Source organism: Phocoena sinus, chromosome X (genome assembly GCF_008692025.1).
Source record: "Phocoena sinus isolate mPhoSin1 chromosome X, mPhoSin1.pri, whole genome shotgun sequence".
Taxonomy (NCBI): domain Eukaryota; kingdom Metazoa; phylum Chordata; class Mammalia; order Artiodactyla; family Phocoenidae; genus Phocoena; species Phocoena sinus.
This window is the reverse complement of record NC_045784.1, coordinates 55579964-55602374: the sequence shown is the minus strand read 5'-3', so window position 1 is coordinate 55602374 and position 22411 is coordinate 55579964. Positions and strand designations below refer to the sequence as shown.

Sequence of the window (22411 nt, the reverse complement as noted above, 5' to 3'; positions counted from 1 at the left end):
TTCACAGAACTAGAACAAAAAATTTCGCAATTTGTATGGAAACACAAAAGACCCCGAATAGCCAAAGCAATCTTGAGAACAAAAAAAGGAGCTGGAGGAATCAGGCTCTCTGACTTCAGACTATACTACAAAGCTACAGTAATCAAGACAATATGGTACTGGCACAAAAACAGAAAGATAGATCAATGGAACAGGATAGAAAGCCCAGAGATAAACCCACACACATATGGACACCTTATCTTTGATAAAGGTGGCAGGAATGTACAGTGGAGAAAGGACAGCCTCTTCAATAAATGGTGCTGGGAAAACTGGACAGGTACATGTAAAAGCATGAGATTAGATCACTCCCTAACCCCATACACAAAAATAAGCTCAAAATGGATTAAAGACCTAAATGTAAGGCCAGAAACTATGAAACTCTTAGAGGAAAACATAGGCAGAACACTCTATGGCATAAATCACAGCAAGATCCTTTCTGACCCACCTCCTAGGGAAATGGAAATAAAAACAAAAATAAACAAATGGGACCTAATGAAACTTCAAAGCTTTTGCACAACAAAGGAAACCATAATCAAGAACAAAAGACAACCCTAAGAATAGGAGAAAATATTTGCAAATGAAGCAACTGACAAAGGATTAATCTCCAAAATTTACAAGCAGCTCATGCAGCTCAATAACAAAAAAACAAACAACCCCATCCAAAAATGGGCAGAAGACCTAAATAGACATTTCTCCAAAGATATACAGAATGCCAACAAACACATGAAAGAATGCTCAACATCATTAATCATTAGAGAAATGCAAATCAAAACTACAATGAGATATCATCTCACACCAGTCAGAATGGCCATCATCAGAAAATCTAGAAACAATAAATGCTGGAAAGGGTGTGGAGAAAAGGGAACACTCTTCCACTGCTGGTGGGAATGTGAATTGGTTCAGCCACTATGGAGAACAGTATGGAAGTTCCTTAAAAAACTACAAATAGAACTACCGTATGACCCAGCAATCCCACTACTGGGCATATACCCTGAGAAATCCAAAATTCAAAAAGAGTCATGTACAAAAATGTTCATTGCAGCTGTATTTACAATAGCCCGGAGATGGAAACAACCTAAGCACCCATCATCAGATGAATGGATAAAGAAGATGTGGCACATATACACAGTGGAATATTACTCAGCCTTAAAAAGAAATGAAATTGAGCTATTTGTAATGAGATGGATAGACCTAGAGTCTGTCATACAGAGTGAAGTAAGTCAGAAAGAAAAAGACAAATACCATATGCTAACACATATATATGGAATTTTAGGTAAAAAATGTCATGAAGAACCTAGGGGTAAGACAGGAATAAAGACGCAGACCTACTGGAGAATGGACCTGATGATATGAGGAGGGAGAGGGGTGAGCTTTGACAGGGCAAGAGAGAGTCATGGACATATACACACTAATAAACTTAGTAAGGTAGATAGCTAGGGGGAAGCAGCCGCAAGGCACAGGGATATTATCTCGGTGCTTTGTGACAGCCTGGAGGGGTGGGATAGGGAGAGTGGGAGGGAGGGAGACGCAAGAGGGAAGACATATGGGAACATATGTATATGTATAACTGATTCACTTTGTTATAAAGCAGAAACTAACACACCATTGTAAAGCAATTATATCCCAATAAAGATGTTTAAAAAAAAAAAGGAAGTTGGAGTACTGATAGTCATATCAGATAAAATACACTCTAAAATAAAGACTACTACAAGAGACAAGGAAGGACACTATATAATGATCAAGGGATCAATCCAAGAAGAAGATATAACAATTGGAAATATTTATACACCCAACATAGGAACAGCTCAATACATAAGGGAAATGCTAATAACCATAAAAGGGGAAATGGACAGTAACCCAATAATAGTTGGGGACTTCAACACCCCACTTTCACCAATAGACAGATCAACCAAAATGAAAATAAATAAGGAATCACAAGCTTTAAATGATACATTGAACAAGATGGACCTCATTGATATTTATAGGACATTCCATCCAAAAACAACAGAATACACTTTCTTCTCAACTGCTCATTGAACGCTCTCCAGGATGGGTCATATCTTGGGACACAAATCAAGCTTTGTCAAATTTCAGAAAACTGAACACATATTAAGTATCTTTTATGACCACAACTCTATGAGGCTAGATATAAATTACAGGAAAAATGGGTAAAAATTAAAAACACATGGAGGCTAAACAATACACTACTTAATAACAAAGAGATCACTGAAAAAATCAAAGAGGAAATCAAAAAATACCTAGAAGCAAATGACAATGAAAAAAAACCGACCCAAAACCTATGGTATGCAGCACAAGCAGTTCTAAGAGGGAAGTTTATAGCAATACAATGCTACCTTAAGAAACAAGAAAAATAAACAACCTAACCTTACACCTAAAGCAATTAGAGAAAGGAGAACAAAAAAAAAAAAACCCCAAAATTAGCAGAAGGAAAGAAATCATAAAGATCAGATCAGAAATAAATGAAAAATAAATGAAGGAAACGATAGCAAAGATCAATAAAACTAAAAGCTGGTTCTTTGGGAAGATAAACAAAATTGATAAACCATTAGCCAGACTCATCAAGAAAAAAAGGGAGAGGACTCAAATCAATAGAAGTAGAAAAGAAAAAGGACAAGAAACAACTGACACTGCAGAAATACAAAGGATCATGAGAGATTACGAAAAGCAAGTATATGCCAATAAAATGGACAATCTGGAAGAAATGGAGAAATTCTGAGAAAAGCACAACCTTCCGAGACTAAACCAGAAAGAAATAGAAAATATAAACAGACCAATCACAAGTACTGAAATTGAAACCATGATTAAAAATCTTCCAACAAAGCCCAAGACCAGATAGCTTCAAAGGCGGATTCTATCAAATATTTATAGAAGAACTAACCTATCCTTCTTAAATTCTTCCAAGATATAGTAGAGGGAGGAACACTCCCAAACTAATTCTACAAAGCCACCATCACCCTGATACAAAACCTGACAAAGATTCCACACACACATACACACACACACACAAACAAAAACTACAGGCCAATATTGCTGATGAACATAGATGCAAAAATCCTCAACAAAATACTAGCAAACAGGGCTTCCCTGGTGGCGCAGTGGTTGAGAGTCCGCCTGCTGATGCAGGGGACCCGGGTTCGTGCCCCGGTGCGGGAGGATCCCACATGCCGCAGGAGCGGCTGGGCCCGTGAGCCATGGCCGCTGGCGTCCGGAGCCTGTGCTCCGCGGCGGGAGGGACCACGGCGGTGAGGGCCCCGCGTGCCGCAAAAAAAAAAAAAAAAAAAAAATACTAGCAAACAGAATCCAACAGCACATTAAAGGGATCACACACCATGATCAAGTGGGGTTTATCCTGGAAATGCAGGATTCTTCAATATATGCAAATCAATCAATGAGATACACCATATTAACAAACTGAAGGATAAAAATCATATGTTCATCTCCATAGATGCAGAAAAATCTTTGACTAAGATCAACATGCATTTATGATAAAAACCCTCTGGAAAGTAGGCATACAGGGAACTTACCTCACCAAAATAAAGGCCATATATGACATACGCACAGCCAACATCATTCACAATGGTGAAAAACTGAAACAACTTTGACTAAGATCAGGAATGAGACAAGTTTGCCCACTCTCACCACTATTATTTAACATAGTTTTCGAAGTTTTAGCTACAGCAATCAGAGAGGAAAAAGAAATAAAACGAATCCAAATCGGAAAAGAAGAGGTAAAACTGTCACTGTTTGCAGATGACATAATACTGTACATAGAGTATCCTAAAAATGCCGCCAGAAAACTACTAGAGCTGATCAATGATTTGGTAAAGTAGTAGGATGTAAAATGGAGAGATATACCATATTCTTGGATTGGAAGAATCAACACTGTGAAAATGACTCTACTGCCCAAAGCAATCTACACATTCAATGTAATCCCTATCAAACTACCAATGGCATTTTTCACAGAAGTAGAATTTTTTTTTCACAATTTGTATGGAAACACACAAGACCACGAATAGCCAAAGAAATATTGAGAAAGAAAAACCAAGCTGGAGGAATCTGACTCCCTGACTTCAGACTATATTACAAAGCTACAGTAATCAAGACAGTATGGGACGGGCATAAAAGCAGAAATATAGATAAATGGAAGAGGATAGAAAGCCCAGAGATAAACCAATGGACTATGGTCACCTTATCTTTGACAAAGGAGGCAAGAATATACAATGGAGAAAAGACAGCCTCTTCAATAAGTGGTGCTGGGAAAACTGGACAGCTACATGTAAAAGAATCAAATTAGGGCTTCCCTGGTGGTGCAGTGGTTGGGAGTCCGCCTGCCGATGCAGGGGACATGGGTTCGGGCCCCGGTCCAGGAAGATTCCACATGCCATGGAGCGGCTGGGCCCATGAGCCATGGCCGCTGAGCCTGCGCGTCCGGAGCCTGTGCTCCGCAATGAGAGAGGCTACAACAGTGAGAGGCCTGCATACCGCAAAAAAAAAAAAAAAAAAAAAAAAAAAAGAATCAAATTAGAACACTCCTTATCACCATACACAAAAATAAACTCAAAATGGATTAAAGACCTCAATGTAAGGCCAGACACTATAAAAGCCTCAGAGGAAAACACAGGCATAACCTCTGTGACATACATTGCAGCAGATCCTTTTTGATCCACTTCCTACAGGAATGGAAATAAAAATAAATATAAACAAATGAGACCTAGTGAAACTTAAAAGCTTTTGCACAGCAAAGGAAACTATAAACAAGATGAAAAGACAACCCTGAGAATGGGAGAAAATATTTGCAAATGAAGCAACTGACAAAGGATGAATCTCCAAAATATACAAGCAACTCATGCAGCTCAACAGCAAAAAAACAAGCAACCCAATATAAAAATGTGTAGAAGACCTAAATAGACATTTCTCCAAAGAAGATATACAGATTGCCAACAAACACATGAAAGGATGCTCAACATCACTAATCATTAGAGAAATGCAAATCAAAACTACAGTGAGATATCACCTCACAACAGTCAGAAAGGCCATCATCAAAAATCTACAAACAATAAATGCTGAAGAGGGTGTGGAGAAAAGGGAACCCTCTTGCACTGTTGGGGGGAATGTAAGTTGATACAGCCATTATGGTGAACAGTATGGAGGTTCCTTAAAGAAACTAAAACTAGAACTATCATATGACCCAGCCATCCCACTACTGAGCGTATACCCTGAGAAAACCATAATTCATAAATTGTCATATACCACAATGTTCATTGCAGCACTATTTACAAAAGCCAGGACATGGTATCAACCTAAATATCCATTGATAGATAAATAGATAAAGATGATGTGGCACATATATACAATAGAATAATGCTCAGCCATAAAAATAATTGAAATTGAGATATTTGCAGTGAGGTGGATGGACATGGAGACTGTCATACAGTGTGAAATAAGTCAGAAAGAGAAAAACAAATACCGTATGCTAACAAATATATATGTAATTAATGAAAATGGTTCTGAACAACTTAGGGGCAGGAGAGGAATAAAGACACAGACCTAGATAATTGGCTTGAGGACATGGGGAGGTGGATGGGTAAGCTGGATGAAGTGAGAGTAGCATGGACATCTATACACTACCAAATGTAAAATATATAGCTAGTGAGAAGCAGCTGCAGAGCACAGGGATATCAGCTCTGTGCTTTGTGTCACTGTAGAGCGGTTGGATAGGGAGGGTGGGAGGGAGATGAAATAGCGAATGGATATGGGGATATATGTATACATATAGCTGATTCAATTTGTTATACAGCAGCAACTAACACAACGTTGTAAAGCAATTATACTCCAATAAACATATTTAAAAAAATCAATGAAACCACAAGTGGTTCTTCAAAATGGTCAACAAAATCTTTAGTTAGATGGAGTAAGAAAAAAGTATAGGAGATTCAAATTACTAAAATCAGAAATGAAATTGGGGACATTACTACTGATTCTACAGAAGTAAAGAAAAAAATGTTTATAAGCGATTATATAAAAAGATTATAAGAAATATTATTAAAAGATTATAATTTGTTTGTAAACCAACAAATTGGAAAATATAGATAAAATAGACAATTCCTAAAACAGAAAACCAACCAAGACTTAATCATAATGTAATAGAAAATCTGAAAGACCTATAAAGAGATTGAATCTGTCATCAAAAATCTGGGAAGTAAGAAAAGCCCTGGACCTGATGGCTTTACTCGTGAATTCTACTAAACATTTAAAGAAGTAATACCAATTCTCAAATATTCCCAAAAAAATTGTAGAGGAGGGAATACTTCCTAAATCATTCTATGAGGCCAGCATTGTATTACACTGATATCAAAGCCAGGCAAAGATATTATAAGAACACCACACACCAATATTACTTATGACCACTGATGCAAAAATCCTCAATGAAATACTAGCAAAACAAACTCAGCCACATATTAAAAATATTACACTGTAAAGCAATTATACTCCAATAAAGATGTTAAAAAAAATACATTCAATTCTAAAAAAAGCAAAGCAAAAATAAAAACCATTACACACCATGACTAAGTCGGTTTTATTCCTGGAATGCAGGAATGTTTCAATGTACAAAAATTAATCAATGTAATATATTATGTTAACAAAATGAAGGGAAATAATGATCATGTTGATTGATGCAGAAAAAACACTTGACAAAATTCAACACCTTTTAATAATTAAAAAAAAAATCCAGAAACTAGGAATAGAAGGAATCTACTTCTATATAATAAAAGCCATATATGAAAAACCCACAGCAAACATCATACTCAATGTTGAAAGACTGAAAAGTTTTCCTCTGAGATCAGGAAAGAGCAAGGATGCCTGCTTTTACCACTTGTATTCAACATATTACTGGGGCGTCTAGCCAGATCAATTAGTCAAGAAAAAGAAATAAAAGATATCCAAATTGGAAATGAAGAAGTAAAATTATCTGTTTGCAGATGATAAGATCTTTATCATACTTATTTAGAAAATCCTAAAGTGCCCACAAAAAAGTGTTAGAATCAATGAATTAGGCAAAGTAGTGAGATACAAAATCAACACACAAAAGTCAGTTGCACTAACATTGAAAAATCTGAAAAAGAAATTACAAAAGGAATTCCATTTATAATAACATGAAAAGAATAAAATACTTAGAATTTATTTAACCAAAGTTGTGAAAAACTTGTAGAATGAAAACTACAAAACATTGCTGAAATAAAATAGATATAAAAAATGGAAACAGGGCTTCCCTGGTGGCACAGTGGTTGAGAGTCCGCCTGCCGATGCAGGGGACGTGGGTTCGTGCCCTGGTCCGGGAAGATCCCACGTGCCGTGGAGCAGCTAGGCCTGTGAGCCATGGCTGCTAAGCCTGCGCGTCCAGAGCCTGTGCTCCACAACGGGAGAGGCCACAACAGTGAGAGGCCCGCATACCACACACACAAAAAAAGGAAACACATTGCATGTTCATAGATCAAAAGACTTAATATTGTTAAAATGTCAATACTACCTATAGATTCAGTGAAATTTCTATCAAAATCTCAATGATGATTTTGAAGAAGTGGGAAAACCCTTTCTAAAATTCATATGTAATCTCAAGGGACTCCAAATAGAAAAGTAATCTTGGGGCAAAAAGAACAAACTAGAAGACATCACATTTCCTGATTTTAAAACTTACTACAGAGCTATGGTGATCAAAACAGTGTGATATTGGCATAAAGACAGACATAGAGACCAAAGGAATAGTATAGAGAGCCCAGAAATAAACCCTTGCACATATAAGGATAGTCTTTTAAACAAATGGTGCTGGGAAAACTGGATTTCGATATGCAAAAGAATGAAGTTGAACCCTTACCTAACACCATATGCAAAAATTAAATAAAAGTAGATCAAAGATTTAAATGTACCTAAAACAATAAAACTCTTGTCAGTAAACATAGGGCAAAATATTCAGGATACTGGATTGGGCAATGATTTCTTGGCTATGACACCAAAGACACAGGTAACTAAAAAACATAAACATATTGTATTTCATGAAAAAAATTTTAAGTGTGCATCAAAAGACACTACCAGCAGAGTGAAAAGGCAGCCCACAGAATGGGAGAAAATATTTGCAAATCATACATCTGACAGGAGATTAATATCCAGAATATATAGAGAACTCCTAAAACTCAACAACAAAAAAATAATCCAACTAAAGTTGCGCAAAGGACTTGAATAGACATCTTTCCAAAGCAGATATACAAACGGCCAATGGGCACATGGAAAGATGCTCAACGTCACTAATCATCAGGGAAATGCAAGTCAAAACTACAATAAGCCAACTCCTCACACCCATTAGGATGGATACTATGAAAAAAATCAGAAAATAAGTGTTGCCAAGGATGTGTAGAAATTGGAACACTTATGCACTGTTGGTGGGATTGTAAAATGGTGCAGTCACTGTGGAAAACAGCATGGTGGTTCCTCAAAAAATTAAAACTAGAATTACCATAAGACCCAGCAATTCCACTTCTGTGTATATACCCAAAGTAATTGAAAGCATGTCTCAAAGAGACATTTGTACACCCATATTCATAGCAACATTATTCTAAACAGCTAAAACGTGGAAGCAAACCAAGTGTCCATTAATAGATGAGTGGATAAGCAAAACTACAATGGAAATTCTGCAATATACTACAACATGGATGGACCTTGAGGACATTATTCTAAGTGAAATGTTAGTCACAAAAAGACAAATATTGTAAAATTCCACTTATATGAGGTGCTTAAGGCAGTCAAAATCATAGAGACAGAAAGTAGAATGGTGGTTGCCAAGCACTGGGGGGAGGGAAGAATGGGTAGTTATTTTTTAATGAGTATAGTGATTCAGTTTTACAAGATGAAAAGAGTTATGGAGATGGATGGTGGTGATGGCTGTGCAGTGCTATGAATGCATTTAATACCATTGAACAGTGTACTTTAAAATGGTTAAGATGGTAAATTTTATGTTATGCATATTTTACCACAATAAAATATTGAAGAAAAACAAGGACTGGGGACCAATACTGAATACCAGCTAATGATAGCTCCTTACTACTCGTCACCCACCCTCTTTCCCAAACCCAGGTGGGTTTCTTCTCCTTATATCTCCCTATCCAGCTAATGAAACAGCAATTGTCCATGTTGAGGTCTCCTAAAATCAACTGGCACAAACCTATCCCCAGAATATGGTCCATTACTTTATTTCATTTTCAAAGTTTTTTCCCATCTGATCTATCTTATTTCCTGCTCTACCAAGTGACTAAGCCACACCAAACCTTCCTATAGTAATTCAGTGCTATACTGTGCTTTAGGCCTTCTAGATACCTTCTCTAAGGTCAGGCCCTAAGCTTTGTTCCACATCCCTCACCATAGCAAGCATGTCTGTATGTCATGCCAATCTGCTCCCGGTCCCGTATTGCCAAGAATATGAACAGTCTTACTGCCTTATATAGCCCTTCAGAAATACACCTAGAGAATAACGTTTAAAAGTGTGATATGGGGCTTCCCTGGTGGCGCAGTGGTTGAGAGTCTGCCTGCCGATGCAGGGGACATGGGTTCATGCCCCAGTCCAGGAAGATCCCACATGCCGCGGAGTGGCTGGGCCCGTGAGCCATGGCCGCTGAGCCTGCGCGTCCGGAGCCTGTGCTCCGCAACGGGAGGGGCCACAGTAGTGAGAGGCCCGCGTACCGCAAAATAAAAAAAAATTAAAAAGTGTGATATGTACAACACTGCTATCAGAAGATGTTCAATGAAAAAAGGTTTCAGTAGCAAAGTAAATATAAGAAATGCTATATACTCTACTCCCATCTTGGAGATTCATGATGAACAAAAATAAATCCAAGGCTCTGGGAAGCCCTGCATCAAAGAACGCTATTTGACTGTTTAACTTAGTGTTTTGCAGACAAATTCAGACCTATAACCCTTTCTCACAAAACACTCATCTCTTGGGACTCACTTTGGGAAATGTTGGTCTAGAGTGTGTTTCTGAGCTGTCATCAGCCTCCAGTTTCTAAGCCCTTCCCAATTCTCTGGCTCTAGTCAATTAAATTCACAAGTTAAGGATTCCTCACCCAGGATTCCAAGATGCTTATCTTCCTCCAGCTGCACCTTTTCCTGGAATGTCTCATCTTGGAAGGCTTCATATCGAACTTTCCAGTAAGTACCCCCGATTCGGCTGGAGCTCTTCTGGAAGAATTTATCTGAGCCACTGGCATATAAGGAGGCAAATTTCAAATTATTTGGCCATGTGTCAAACAGGTTTCCATCTCACCCTTTTTCTCATCAAGTTATGGATCTTTGTGATTAGGAAGGACCTCAGAGATCATCCAGGTTAACTTCCACCCACTGAAGGTATTTCCTCTGGTGACAACACAAATTAACAATACACAGCTTCTGCTTGAGCCTTTCCAAGATCAGGGAACTTATTTTCAGAGAAAGCAATTCCTTTTACTGTTGTATAGAAATAGGCTGAAATCTTCTTGCTTGTAAGTTCTAGACACTAGGATCAGTTTTGTTCTCCAGAGTTAAGTAGTCTTACATCTGTCCTTAATCATCCTCAGGTGCTCAAGATCCTTTCTTCCCTTAATCAATAATATCTTTCTTTCAAAAATGAAAACCCACTAACTTAACAAGACGAGCTTCAGATTCTTAGAAGCAATGCTGACACCCAAGTGCCTACTTTCCTATGTTTTCTGCAGATTCATTCCATTATGTCCTACTGGAAGAATAAACATGATTGGGTGTCCTAGGATATTTCTCCATAAACTCTCTTAGTCATCTATCAAGTGCCTCTTTTGAAAAACCTTGAATCACTGATAGACCAGTGAGTCAGTATAACTTAAGGCTTAGCAACTGATTAGGGCACTAACCTTCTACTCTATCTTGCCCACATCTGAGTCATGGATGAGGCATGAGAATTTGGAGAAATTCCTCCAAAAGGATGAGCATGGAATGGCCACAGGCATGTTGCTTTCCCTCTTCCTACACTTCTCAGAGTGCATTTTACACTTCAGCTTAAATGTCTCCTTCAGACTATGGTAAAGAAAGGAAGGAGCAAAGAGGTAAATAATTAGTAAATTAGAGTTGGAGAAATGCCATTTTAAATGATCCGGTCCCACGTGGACCTTCTTTTCTGCTTGGACTCTTTGCTGGGAATATGACATAACCATACAAAAAGTTTTATAGCTCCCCAAGAGCAAGCACTTCTGGGGGCTACAAGAATTTGGCTATCAGTTGTGCCATGTAACTTCAGACAAACAATGATTGTGATCCCCAAGTGAAGTGAGAGATTTCTGAGAGGGAATAGTAGGTGTGTGTGGTTGGGCCCAGGAGTAGGGAGAGGGAATACACTACCTCTTACCTGCCTGGCTCCCTCAAATTCTTCCCCGTACTCCCATCATGCCCCATTGGGCCGTAGTCCCATTGAATCTCATGGGCCTCAATGAAGTACTGCCGGACTTTGCCTGTGAGTAGGTTCATGGAAGGTGCCATGGAGCAAGACTTGATCTTGTAGAGTGCTTGCATGCCATCTGCAGGAAGAACATCATGGCTAGCTCCATTCCACCCAAAACATCTTCTACCCAGCTGACTCAGCTTTCTCCTTCTCCTAATGTTTCCCCCTTCCACCTTCCACTAGGCTCTTTACCCCTGCCTCCAAATGGGCTACTTTCTCTCACTCCTAAAGAGCCTAGCTGGGAGAGAGAAAGCCTATGTGGGAATTGAAATATCTCCACCTGCTCACCACCATTGACTCATTTACCAGACCCTTGCTCTTGCCTCTGCAAAATGCTTACATTGTAGCAACATCACAGAGCTTGAAGTCAAAATACCTGAGTTCAAGTCCAAGAGTTATCCTTATCTATAGGACCTTAGGCAAGTCACTTCCTAGACCTGAGCTTAACCCCTGATTTGTAAATGGGGAGAATAGGGAAATCTACCACACTAGGCCCATGGGAGCATCAAATTTTAAAAAGAGGAGTAAGTTATTTGTAAAGTGGGAAGCTCCCAAAGTAATGGAACATCACCTACACATGAAGATGAAGCTTCACACTTGGGATTGTCAAGAAAATTTAGATTCTAAGTAGTGTTTCCAAATGTGGAAGATGTTACATTGAGGCATAATGGTAATGGATGATGCTGTGTTATATTTGCTTGGCTAATTCTAGAGGTCATTCAGGTACATTATCTCATTTGAGTCTCACAACATCCCAAGGAGATTTGAAATTTGAAATCAGAAATCAGAGGTACGAAGAAGGAGGAGGTAAAGATACTCATTTTTGTTGAATGTGTACTATATGCCAGGCCCTGTGTCAGGTGATTTACATATGTTATCTCCTTCAGTCCTCATAACTAGCCTATGAAGCAGACTTTTAATGTCCCCTTTTGAAGATTAAGAAAATTAAGGATCAGAGAGGTTAAGTAAATTGCCCAAGATTACATAGCTAGTCAGAGGTACAGTTGAGATTTAAGTGCCTATATTTTAACTGCAAATTTGAGTACTCATTTTCTTCTCTTGTATCCAGGATCTTGGTCTCATCATTCCCCCGTCTCTAAGATTCAAAATCCCATTATCTCTCTGAAACCTCATTACAACTTTATATGGTAGGAATCATTATTGCAATCCTCATGAGGAAACATAGACTCAAAAAAGTGATATGTCTTATCAAAGGTAACTAACTGGTGGAACCAGGTTTTGAATCCAGGCTTGTCTGGCTCTAAGGCTTATGTTTGTTTCACTATTGCACTGCATCCCTAACCTCCATTCACATTCATACTCTCTTATCCAGGTACATCTGGTACTGAGGGCAGACCCTGGACAATGAAACATGAATACCTGGCTCCTATTGGGTCAAACTTACCATTCCAGAATCAATATCCCACCAGTCTATAATTCCTCATCTACTCAAATCCACTTTCACATACTCACATATCATTTTCATGACTTTCACTTGATTTACCATACTTCAAATAATTCTAGAAAGTGAGAGCTGAAGATCTTAGAAACTATTTAAACCCAATCCCCCATTATATATATATATATATATATATATATATATATATATATATATATATATATATATAGCAAATGAAGCATAGAAGTGGGAAGCGATTTTTCCAAAATCACATAGTGATTTCTTCAGTTTTCCACAGAGCTGAGACAACTTGAACCTTCTAATCACCTACCTAATGCTCTTTCCATTGTCTCATAGGTTCCTCTGCTCCTCTGATGTTTCTCACTGCACAGGGCCATTACCTCAACCATTCTTCTTCTAAAAACCAAACCTTCTAAACCTATTGCTGTTGGATTCTAACTAGAGTGTCACTACTTGCCCACAATACTCCATGATCTCCTGAAAAAGCCTTACTCTTCTTTAACTAATTGCTCCTTCACTCCCTGTTCAATCAGCAGCAAATACTATCAGGTCTTAATTCCTTAGAATTCTGAGCAAAAAAAAGGCAGATTAAAAGTTCACTCATCCATTCCTATACCACCTTATGTTAGAGATGGGAAAGATGAAACTCAGAGAGTAATGCCCCAGGTCAACTTGCAATTTAATGGCTGAGCCAGGAAAGAACCTGGAATCCCAGAATTCTAGTCTAATGTTTCATCATTTATATCCAACTATCTCACCTGGAAGACCAATTTTATGTCTCCAAGTCAGAAACCCAGCCTCCTGATAATCATCACTGCCACCTATGTCCTATATCTGAAAGATCAGAGATATTGGATCTCACCTTGCAAGTGACTATTCACTTGACAGCTAATTAACCAGGTGCCAGGTTCCCGGGGTACCATCTCAGCAGTCACAAAAGTGGCTGGAAAGATATGAGCCACATCAGTACGGTGGCCTCGGATGGTCAGCATCTGTCCATGGAAGAAAGCTGTGTGGACATCTACCTCGTTGCCCATGCCAAACAAGTGCCAGGCCACACGCTTCTGTGCACACATGCTCAGATCTGGTAAGTTTCCAAAGACAAAGCCATTGATTGCTGCAAAAGAAAATATCAGAGTTAGGAAAGGACAGCCCAATGAGAGAGGCCTTACCATCAGACAATAATAATAGATAACATTTAGATGAGGATTCAAAGAGCACACTGTGCTGACCATATGTATTATCTTATATAAATCTCACAAACATCCCTGGGAAAGAGGCAGAATTCACTGTTATTATGTAAAAAAATGTGAAAATCAAAGCTCAGAGAGCTAAAGTTACTTCTCTCCCAAGACCACAAATCTATTATGTGGTAGAGCCAGGATTCCAACCCAGAAATCTGAGGAAGCTTTCTAAGAAATGGAGTTTATTTTACAAACTTTCTTTCCATCTAAGCCAATTTCCTGAAATTTCCACAGGACAGCTGTCAAGTTAGCTAACTAATTATCATAGTTATTACAAGCAATTGGTTTAAAACTAAGGGAAATTTGAGCTGTCCAAGCCATACTTTGCATCTTCCCTCTGAGTTTTCACCTCCCCTCGGGACTCTCTCATTTTGTGCCCACCTCTGTCACCAAGAAAATCACTCCCAAAAATAAATGAAAGCAAAATCACTTACTTTCATTTCTAAACTCAGTTCTCTGTCCATGCCCCAGGCTTTCGTGCCTTTAGTTTGTTTTAAATTTAATTAAGATGGTCAACTTCCTTATGGGAAGTCATTTATTTTCTCTACAAAATGTGTAATTTTAACAGTTTGCATCGTTTTTAGAACAAAGAAATGTTCACTAATTATATCAGTAGACAATCCTCACCAAAGTGACCTGAGCATATAATATATAACTTTGGAGTCCACAACCTGGGCTATTCCACTTTAGAAAGCAGGATACCTAATGGCAAGAGCATAGCCTACGCAGTCAGACATACCAGGGTTGGAATTTTAGCTGTGCCATTTATTTTCTGTGTAATCCTAGAGCCTCGGTTTCCTCATGAGTGAAACGGGAAAACCATCTACTACTCACGGTCTTTGTGAGAATTAAAAGGAACAAGGTATGTGAAAACATCCACCAAATGCTAGGCCCAGTGGAGACCCTCCATCAATGTTTACTGTCATAGTGTGGCCACATACTCCCACCTTACCATGCATCCTATTGCTCTCCTGAAAGGTCTCATCTTCTATGTCAACTGAGGCAGGGTCTGAGCAATAAGTGGCAATGTTCTCATTGATATGCCAGCTAAGGTTCTCATCTATCACACTAAAGAGGAGGAAGAAATCATTGTCCACGTCCTGCCGCTGAGGAGGGAAATTCCCATCCAGGGTTCCTAGGGAAAGTAAGAAAAGAGCCTTTAAGAACCTTCTTTCTTGGAAGCAGAGGAAGATGGCAGAAGAGTAAAATGCGGAGATCACCTTCCTCCCCACAGATAAGTCAGAAATACATCTACACGTGGAACTGCTCCTATAGACCACCCACTGAACGCTGGCAGAAGACCTCAGACCTACTAAATGGCAAGAAAATCCCCATGTATCTAGGTGGGTTTAAAAAAAAGAAAAAACAGAAACAAAAGAATAGGGATGGGACCTGCACCAGTGTGAGGGAGCTGTGAAGGAGGAAAGGTTTCCACACACTAGGAAGCCCCTTCGTGGAGAGACTGTGGGTGGCTGAGGGGGAAAGCTTTGGAGCCACGGAGGAGAGCACAGCAACAGGGGTGTGAAGGGCAAAGCGGAGAGATTCCTGCAGAGAGAATCATTGCCAACTGGCACTCACCAGCCCCAGAGGTTTGTCTGCTCACATGCCGGGGAGGGCGGAGGCTGGGAGCTGAGGATCGGGTTTCGGTCAGATCGCAGGGAAGGACTGGGGTTGGCGGTGTGAACACAGCCTGAAGGGGTTAGTGCACAACGGCTAGCCGCGAGGGAGTCTGGGAAAAAGTCTGGATCTGCCGAAGAGGCAAGAGACTTTCTCTTCCCTCTTTGTTTCCTGGTGTGCGAGGAGAGGGGATTAAGAACGCTGCTTAAAGGAGCTCCAGAGACAGGCGTGAGCCGTGGCTATCAACGCTGACCCCAGAGATGGGCATGAGACGCTAGGGCTGCTGCTGCCACCACTGACAAGCCTGTGTGCAAGCACAGGTCACTAACTACACCTCCCCTCCTGGGAGCCTGTGAAGCCCGTCACTGCCAGGGTCCGGTAATCCAGGGACAAGTTCCCCGGGAGAATGCACGGAGTGCCTCAGGCTGCTGCAACGTCATGCTGGCCTCTGCTGCCACAGGCTCACACCACAGCCGTACCCCTCCCTCGCCCCAGCCTGAGTGAGCCAGAGCCCCCGTATCAGCTGCTCCTTTAACCCCATCCTGTCTAAGCACAGAACAGACGCCCTCAGGCGACCTACACACAGAGGCGGGACCAAATCCAAAGCTGAACCCCGGGAGCTGTGCGAACAAACAAGAGAAAGGGAAATCCCTCCCAGCAGCCTCAGGAGCAGTGGATTAAACCGCCACAATCAACTTCATGTACCCTGCATCTGAGGAATATGTGAATAGACAACGAATCATCCCATATTGAGAAAGTGGACTTTCAGAGCAAGATATATTATGTTTTCCCCTTTTCCTCTTTTTCTGAGTGTGTATGCGTATGCTTCAGTGTGAGATTTTGTCTGTATAGTTTTGCTTTCACCATTTATCCTAGGATTCCGTCCTTCTGTATGATTTTTTTTTTACTTTTTAAAAAAAATTTTCCCTTAATAATTAGTTTTTTAAATAAATTTACTTTATTTTATCTTATTTTATTTTATCCTCTTTCTTTCTTTCTTTCTACTTTTTCTCACTTTTATTCTGAGCCATGCGGATGAAAGGCTCTTGGTGCTCCAGCCAGGAGTCAGTGCTGTGCCTCTGAGATGGGAGAGCCAACTTCAGGACACTGGTCCACAAGACACCTCCCATCTCCATGTAATATCAAATGGCGAAAATCTCCCAGAGATCTCCATCTCAACACCAAGACCAAGCTTCCCTCAAGGACCAGCAAATTACAGAGCTAGACACCCTATGCCAAACAGCTAGCAAGACAGGAATGCTACCCCATCCATTAGTGGAGAGGCTGCCTAAAATCATAATAAGGCCACAGACATCCCCAAACACACTACCAGACACGGACATGCCCAACAGAAAGAAAAGATCCAGCTTCATCCACCACAACACAGGCACTATTCCCCGCCATCAGGAAGCCTACAGAACCCACTGAACCAACCTTAGCCATGGGGGACAGACACCAAAAACAACAGGAACTACAAACCTTCAGCCTGTGAAAAGGAGACCCCAAACATAGTAAGATAAGCAAAATGAGAAGACAGAAAAACACACAGCAGATGAAGGAGCAAGGTAAAAGCCCACCAGACGTAAAAAATGAAGAGGAAATAAGCAGTCTACCTGAAAAAGAATTCAGAATAATGATAGTAATGATGATCCAAAATCTTGGAAATAGAATAGACAAAATGCAAGAAACATTTAACAAGGACCTAGAAGAACTAAAGAGGAAAAAAGCAACGATGAACAACGGAATAAATTAAATTAAAAATACTCTACAAGGGATCAATAGCAGAATAACTGAGGCAGAGGAACGGATAAGTGACCTGGAAGATAAAATTTTGGAAATGACTACTGCAGAGCAGAATAAAGAAAAAAGAATGAAAAGAACTGAGGACAGTCTCAGAGACACCTGGGACAACATGAAAAGCAACAACGTTCGAATTATAGGGGTCCCAGAAGAAGAAGAGAAAAAGAAAGGGACTGAGAAAATATTTGAAGAGATTATAGTCGAAAACTTCCCTAATATGGGAAAGGAAATAGTTAATCAAGTCCAGGAATCACAGAGAGTTCCATGCAGGATAAATCCAAGGAGAAACACACCAAGACACATATTAATCAAACTATCAAAAATTAAATACACAGAAAACATATTAAAATCAGCAAGGGAAAAACAACAAATAACACACAAGGGAATCCCCATATGGTTAACAGCTGATCTTTCAGCAGAAACTCTGCAAGCCAGAAGGGAATGGCAGGACATATTTACAGTGATGAAGGAGAAAACCTGCAACCAAGATTACTCTACCAAGAAAGAATGTCATTCAAATTTGATGGAGAAATTAAAAGCTTTACAAGCAAGCAAAAGCTGAGAGAGTGCAGCACCAACAAACCAGCTTTAGAACAAGTGCTAAAGGAACTTCTCTAGGCAAGAAACACAAGACAAGGAAAAGACCTACAATAACAAACCCAAAACAATTAAGAAAATGGGAATAGGAACATATTGATAATTACCTTAAATGTAAATGGATTAAATGCTCCCACTATAAGACACAGACTGGCTGAATGGATACAGAAACATGACCCATATATATGCTGTCTACAAGAGACCGACGTCAGACCTAGGGACACATACATACTGAAAGTGAGGGGATTGAAAAAGATATTCCATGCAAATGGAAATCAAAAGAATGCTGGAGTAGCAATTCTCATATCAGACAAAATAGAGTTTAAAATAAAGACTATTACAAGAGACAAAGAAAGACAGTACATAACGATCAAGGGATCGATCCAAGAAGAAGATATAACAATTGTAAATATTTATGCACCTAACATAGGTGGACCTCAATACATAATGCAAATACTAACAGCCATAAAAGAGGAAATCAACAGTTACACAATCAGAGTAGGGGACTTCAACACCCCACTGTCACCAATGGATAGATCATCCAAACTGAAAATAAATAAGGAAACAAAAGCTTTAAATGATATATTAAAAAGATGGACTTAAGTGATATTTATAGGACATTCATTCCAAAAGCAACTGAATACACACTTTTCTCAAGTGCTCATGGAACATTCTCCAGGATAGATCATATCTTGGGTCACAAATCAAGCCTTGGTAAATTTAAGAAAATTGAAATCATATGAAGAATCTTTTCCAATCCCAATGCTATAAGACTAGATATCAATTACTGGAAAAGATCTGTAAAAAATACAAATACATGGAGGCTAAATGAAACACTACTTAATAACCAAGAGATCACTGAAGAATTCAAAGAGGAAATCAAAAACAATTGACAATGGAGACACAACGACCCAAAACCTATGTGATGCAGCAAAAGCAGTTCTAAGAGGGAAGTTTATAGCAATACATTCCGACCTTAAGAAACAGGAAACATCTCAAAGAAACAACCTAACCTTACACCTAAAGTAATTAGAGAAAGAAGAAGAACAACAACAAAAACCAAAATTAGCAGAGGGAAAGAAATCATAATGATCAGATCAGAAATAAATGAAAAAGAAATGAAGGAAATGATAGCAAAGATCAATAAAACTAAAAGCTGGGTCTTCGAGAAGATAAACAAAATTGATAAACCATTAGCCAGACTCATCAAGAAAAACAGGGAGAAGACTCAGATAAATAGAAATGAAAAAGGATAAGTAACAACTGACACTGCAGAAATACAAAGGATCATGAGAGATTACTACAAGCAGCTCTATGCCAATAAAATGGACGACCTGGAAGAAATGGACAAATTCTTAGAAACGCACAACCTACTGAGAGTGAACCAGGAAGAAATATACAATATGAACATATCAATCACAAGCACTGAAATTGAAACTGTGGTTAAAAATCTTCCAACAAACAAAAGCCCAGTACCAGATGGCTTCATAGACGAATTCTATCAAACATTTATAGAAGAGCTAACACCTATCCTTCTCAAATTCTTCCAAAATATTGCAGGTGGAGGAACATTCCCAAACCCATTCTATGAGGCCACCATCTCACTGATACCAAGACCAGACAAAGATGTCACAAACAAAAAAAACTACAAGCCAGTATCACTGATGAACATAGATGCAAAAATTCTCAACAAAATACTAGCAAACAGAATCCAACAGCACATTAAAATGATCATACACCATGATCAAGTGGGGTTTATTCCAGGAATACAAGGAGTTTTCAACATACACATAACAATCAACGTGATACACCATATTAACAAAGTGAAGGAGAACAACCATATGTTCATCTCAATAGATGCAGAGAAATCTTTTGACAAAATTCAACACCAATTTATGATAAAAACCCTGTAAAAGTAGGAACAGAGAGAACTTTCCTCAACATAATAAAGGCCAAATATGACAAACCCACAGCCAACTTCGTCCTCAATGTTGAAATAATGAAACCATTTCCACTAAGATCAGGAACAAGACAAGACTGCCCACTCTCACCACTCTTATTCAACATAGTTTTGGAAATTTTAGCCACAACAATCAGAGAAGAAAAAGAAATACAAGGAATCCAAATCAGAAAAGAAGAAGTAAAGCTGTCACTGTTTGCAGGTGACATGATACTATACATAGAGAATCCTAAAGATGCTACCAGAAAACTACTAGATCTAATCAATGAATTTGGTAAGGTAGCAGGATACAAAATTAATGCACAGAAATCTCTTGCATTCCTATACACTAATGATGATATATCTGAAAGTGAAATTAAGAAAACACTCCTATTTGCCACTGCAACAAATAGAATAAAATATCTAGGAATAAACCTACGGAAGGAGACAAAAGACCTTTATGCAGAAAATTATAAGACACTGCTGAAAGAAATTAAAGATGATACAAAGATATGGAGAGATATACCATGTTCTTGGATTGGAAGAATCGACATTGTGAAAATGACTCTACTACCCAAAGCAATCTACAGATTCAATGCAATCTGTATCAAACTACCACTGGCATTTTTCACAGAACTAGAACAAAAAATTTCACAATTTGTATGGAAACAGAAAAGACCCCGTATAGCCAAAGCAATCTTGAGAATGAAAAATGCTGGAATCAGGCTCCCTGACTTCATACTATACTACAAAGCTATAGTTATCAAGACAGTATGGTATTGTCACATAAACAGAAAGATAGATCAATGGAACAGGTTAGAAAACCCAGATATAAACCCACGCACATATGGTCACCTTATCTTTGATAAACGAGGCAAGAATATACAGTGGATAAAAGACAGCCTCTTCAATAAGTGGTGCTGGGAAAACTGGACAGGTACATGTAAAAGTATGAAATTAGAACACTCCCTAACACCATACACAAAAATTAACTCAAACTGGATTCAAGACCTAAATGTAAGGCCAGAAACTATCAAACTCTTAGAGGAAAACATAGGCAGAACACTCTATGACCCACCTCCTTTTTGACCCTTTTTGACCCACCTCCTAGAGAAATGGAAATAAAAATAAAAATAAACAAATGTGACCTAATGCAACTTCAAAACTTTTGCACAGCAAAGGAAACCATAAACAAGACCAAAATACAACCCTCAGAATGGGAGAAAATATTTGCTAATGAAGCAACTGACAAAGGATTAATCTCCACAATTTACAAGCAGCTCATGCAGCTCAATAACAACAACAAAAAAAACTCAATACAAAAATGGGCAGAAGACCTAAATAGACATTTCTTCAAAGAAGATATACAGATTGCCAACAAACACATGAAAGAATGCTCAACATCATTAATCATTAGAGAAATGCAAATCAAAACTACCATGAGATATCGTCTCACACCGGTCATAATGGCTGTCATCAAAAAATCTAGAAGCAATAAATGCTGGAGAGGGTGTGGAGAAAAGGGAACACTCTTGCACTGCTGATGGGAATGTGAATTGGTTCAGCCACTATGGAGAACAGTATGGAGGTTCCTTTGAAAACTACAAATAGCACTACCATATGACCCAGCAATCCCACTACTGGGCATATACCCTGAGAAAACCAAAATTCAAAAAGAGTCCTGTACCAAAATGTTCATTGCAGCTCTATTTGCAGCAGCCCAGAGATGGAAACAATCTAAGTGCTCATCAACAGATGAATGGATAAAGAAGATGTGTCACATATATACAATGGAATATTACTCTGCCATAAAAAGAAACGAAATTGAGTTATTTGTAGTGAGGTGGATGGATCTGGAGTGTCTCATACAGAGTGAAGTCAGTCAGAAAGAGAAAAACAAATATCATATGCTAACACATATATATGGAATCTAAGAAAAAAACAAGTCATGAAGAACCTAGGTGTAAGTTGGGAATAAAGACCTAGACTTACTAGAGAATGGACTTGAGGATATGGCGAAGGGGAAGGGTAAGCTGTGACAAAGTAAGAGAATGGCATGGACATATATACACAACCAGACGTAAAATAGATAGCTCGTGGGAAGCCGCCACATAGCTCAGGGAGATCAGCTCAGTCGTTTGTGACAACCTAGAGGGGTAGGATAGGGAGGATGGGAGGGAGGGAGTTACAAGAGGGAAGAGATATGGGAACATATATATATGTATAACTGATTCACTTTG

At 39.0% G+C, this 22411-nt stretch overlaps 1 protein-coding gene across 8 annotated transcripts in view; it reads right to left on the bottom strand.

The window, feature by feature from the left end:
* The window catches only part of HEPH (hephaestin), a 102708-nt gene that overhangs the window by 69293 nt on the left and 11004 nt on the right, over positions 1-22411 (bottom strand). For all 8 annotated transcript variants that reach the window (XM_032620694.1, XM_032620695.1, XM_032620699.1 and 5 more), the window contains exons 5-8: positions 15171-15353; positions 13837-14091; positions 11462-11630; positions 10173-10309 (exon numbers count right to left, since the gene is read on the bottom strand). In XM_032620694.1, the coding sequence (XP_032476585.1) occupies positions 10173-10309; positions 11462-11630; positions 13837-14091; positions 15171-15353 (744 nt within the window). The remainder of the gene's footprint in view (positions 1-10172; positions 10310-11461; positions 11631-13836; positions 14092-15170; positions 15354-22411) is intronic.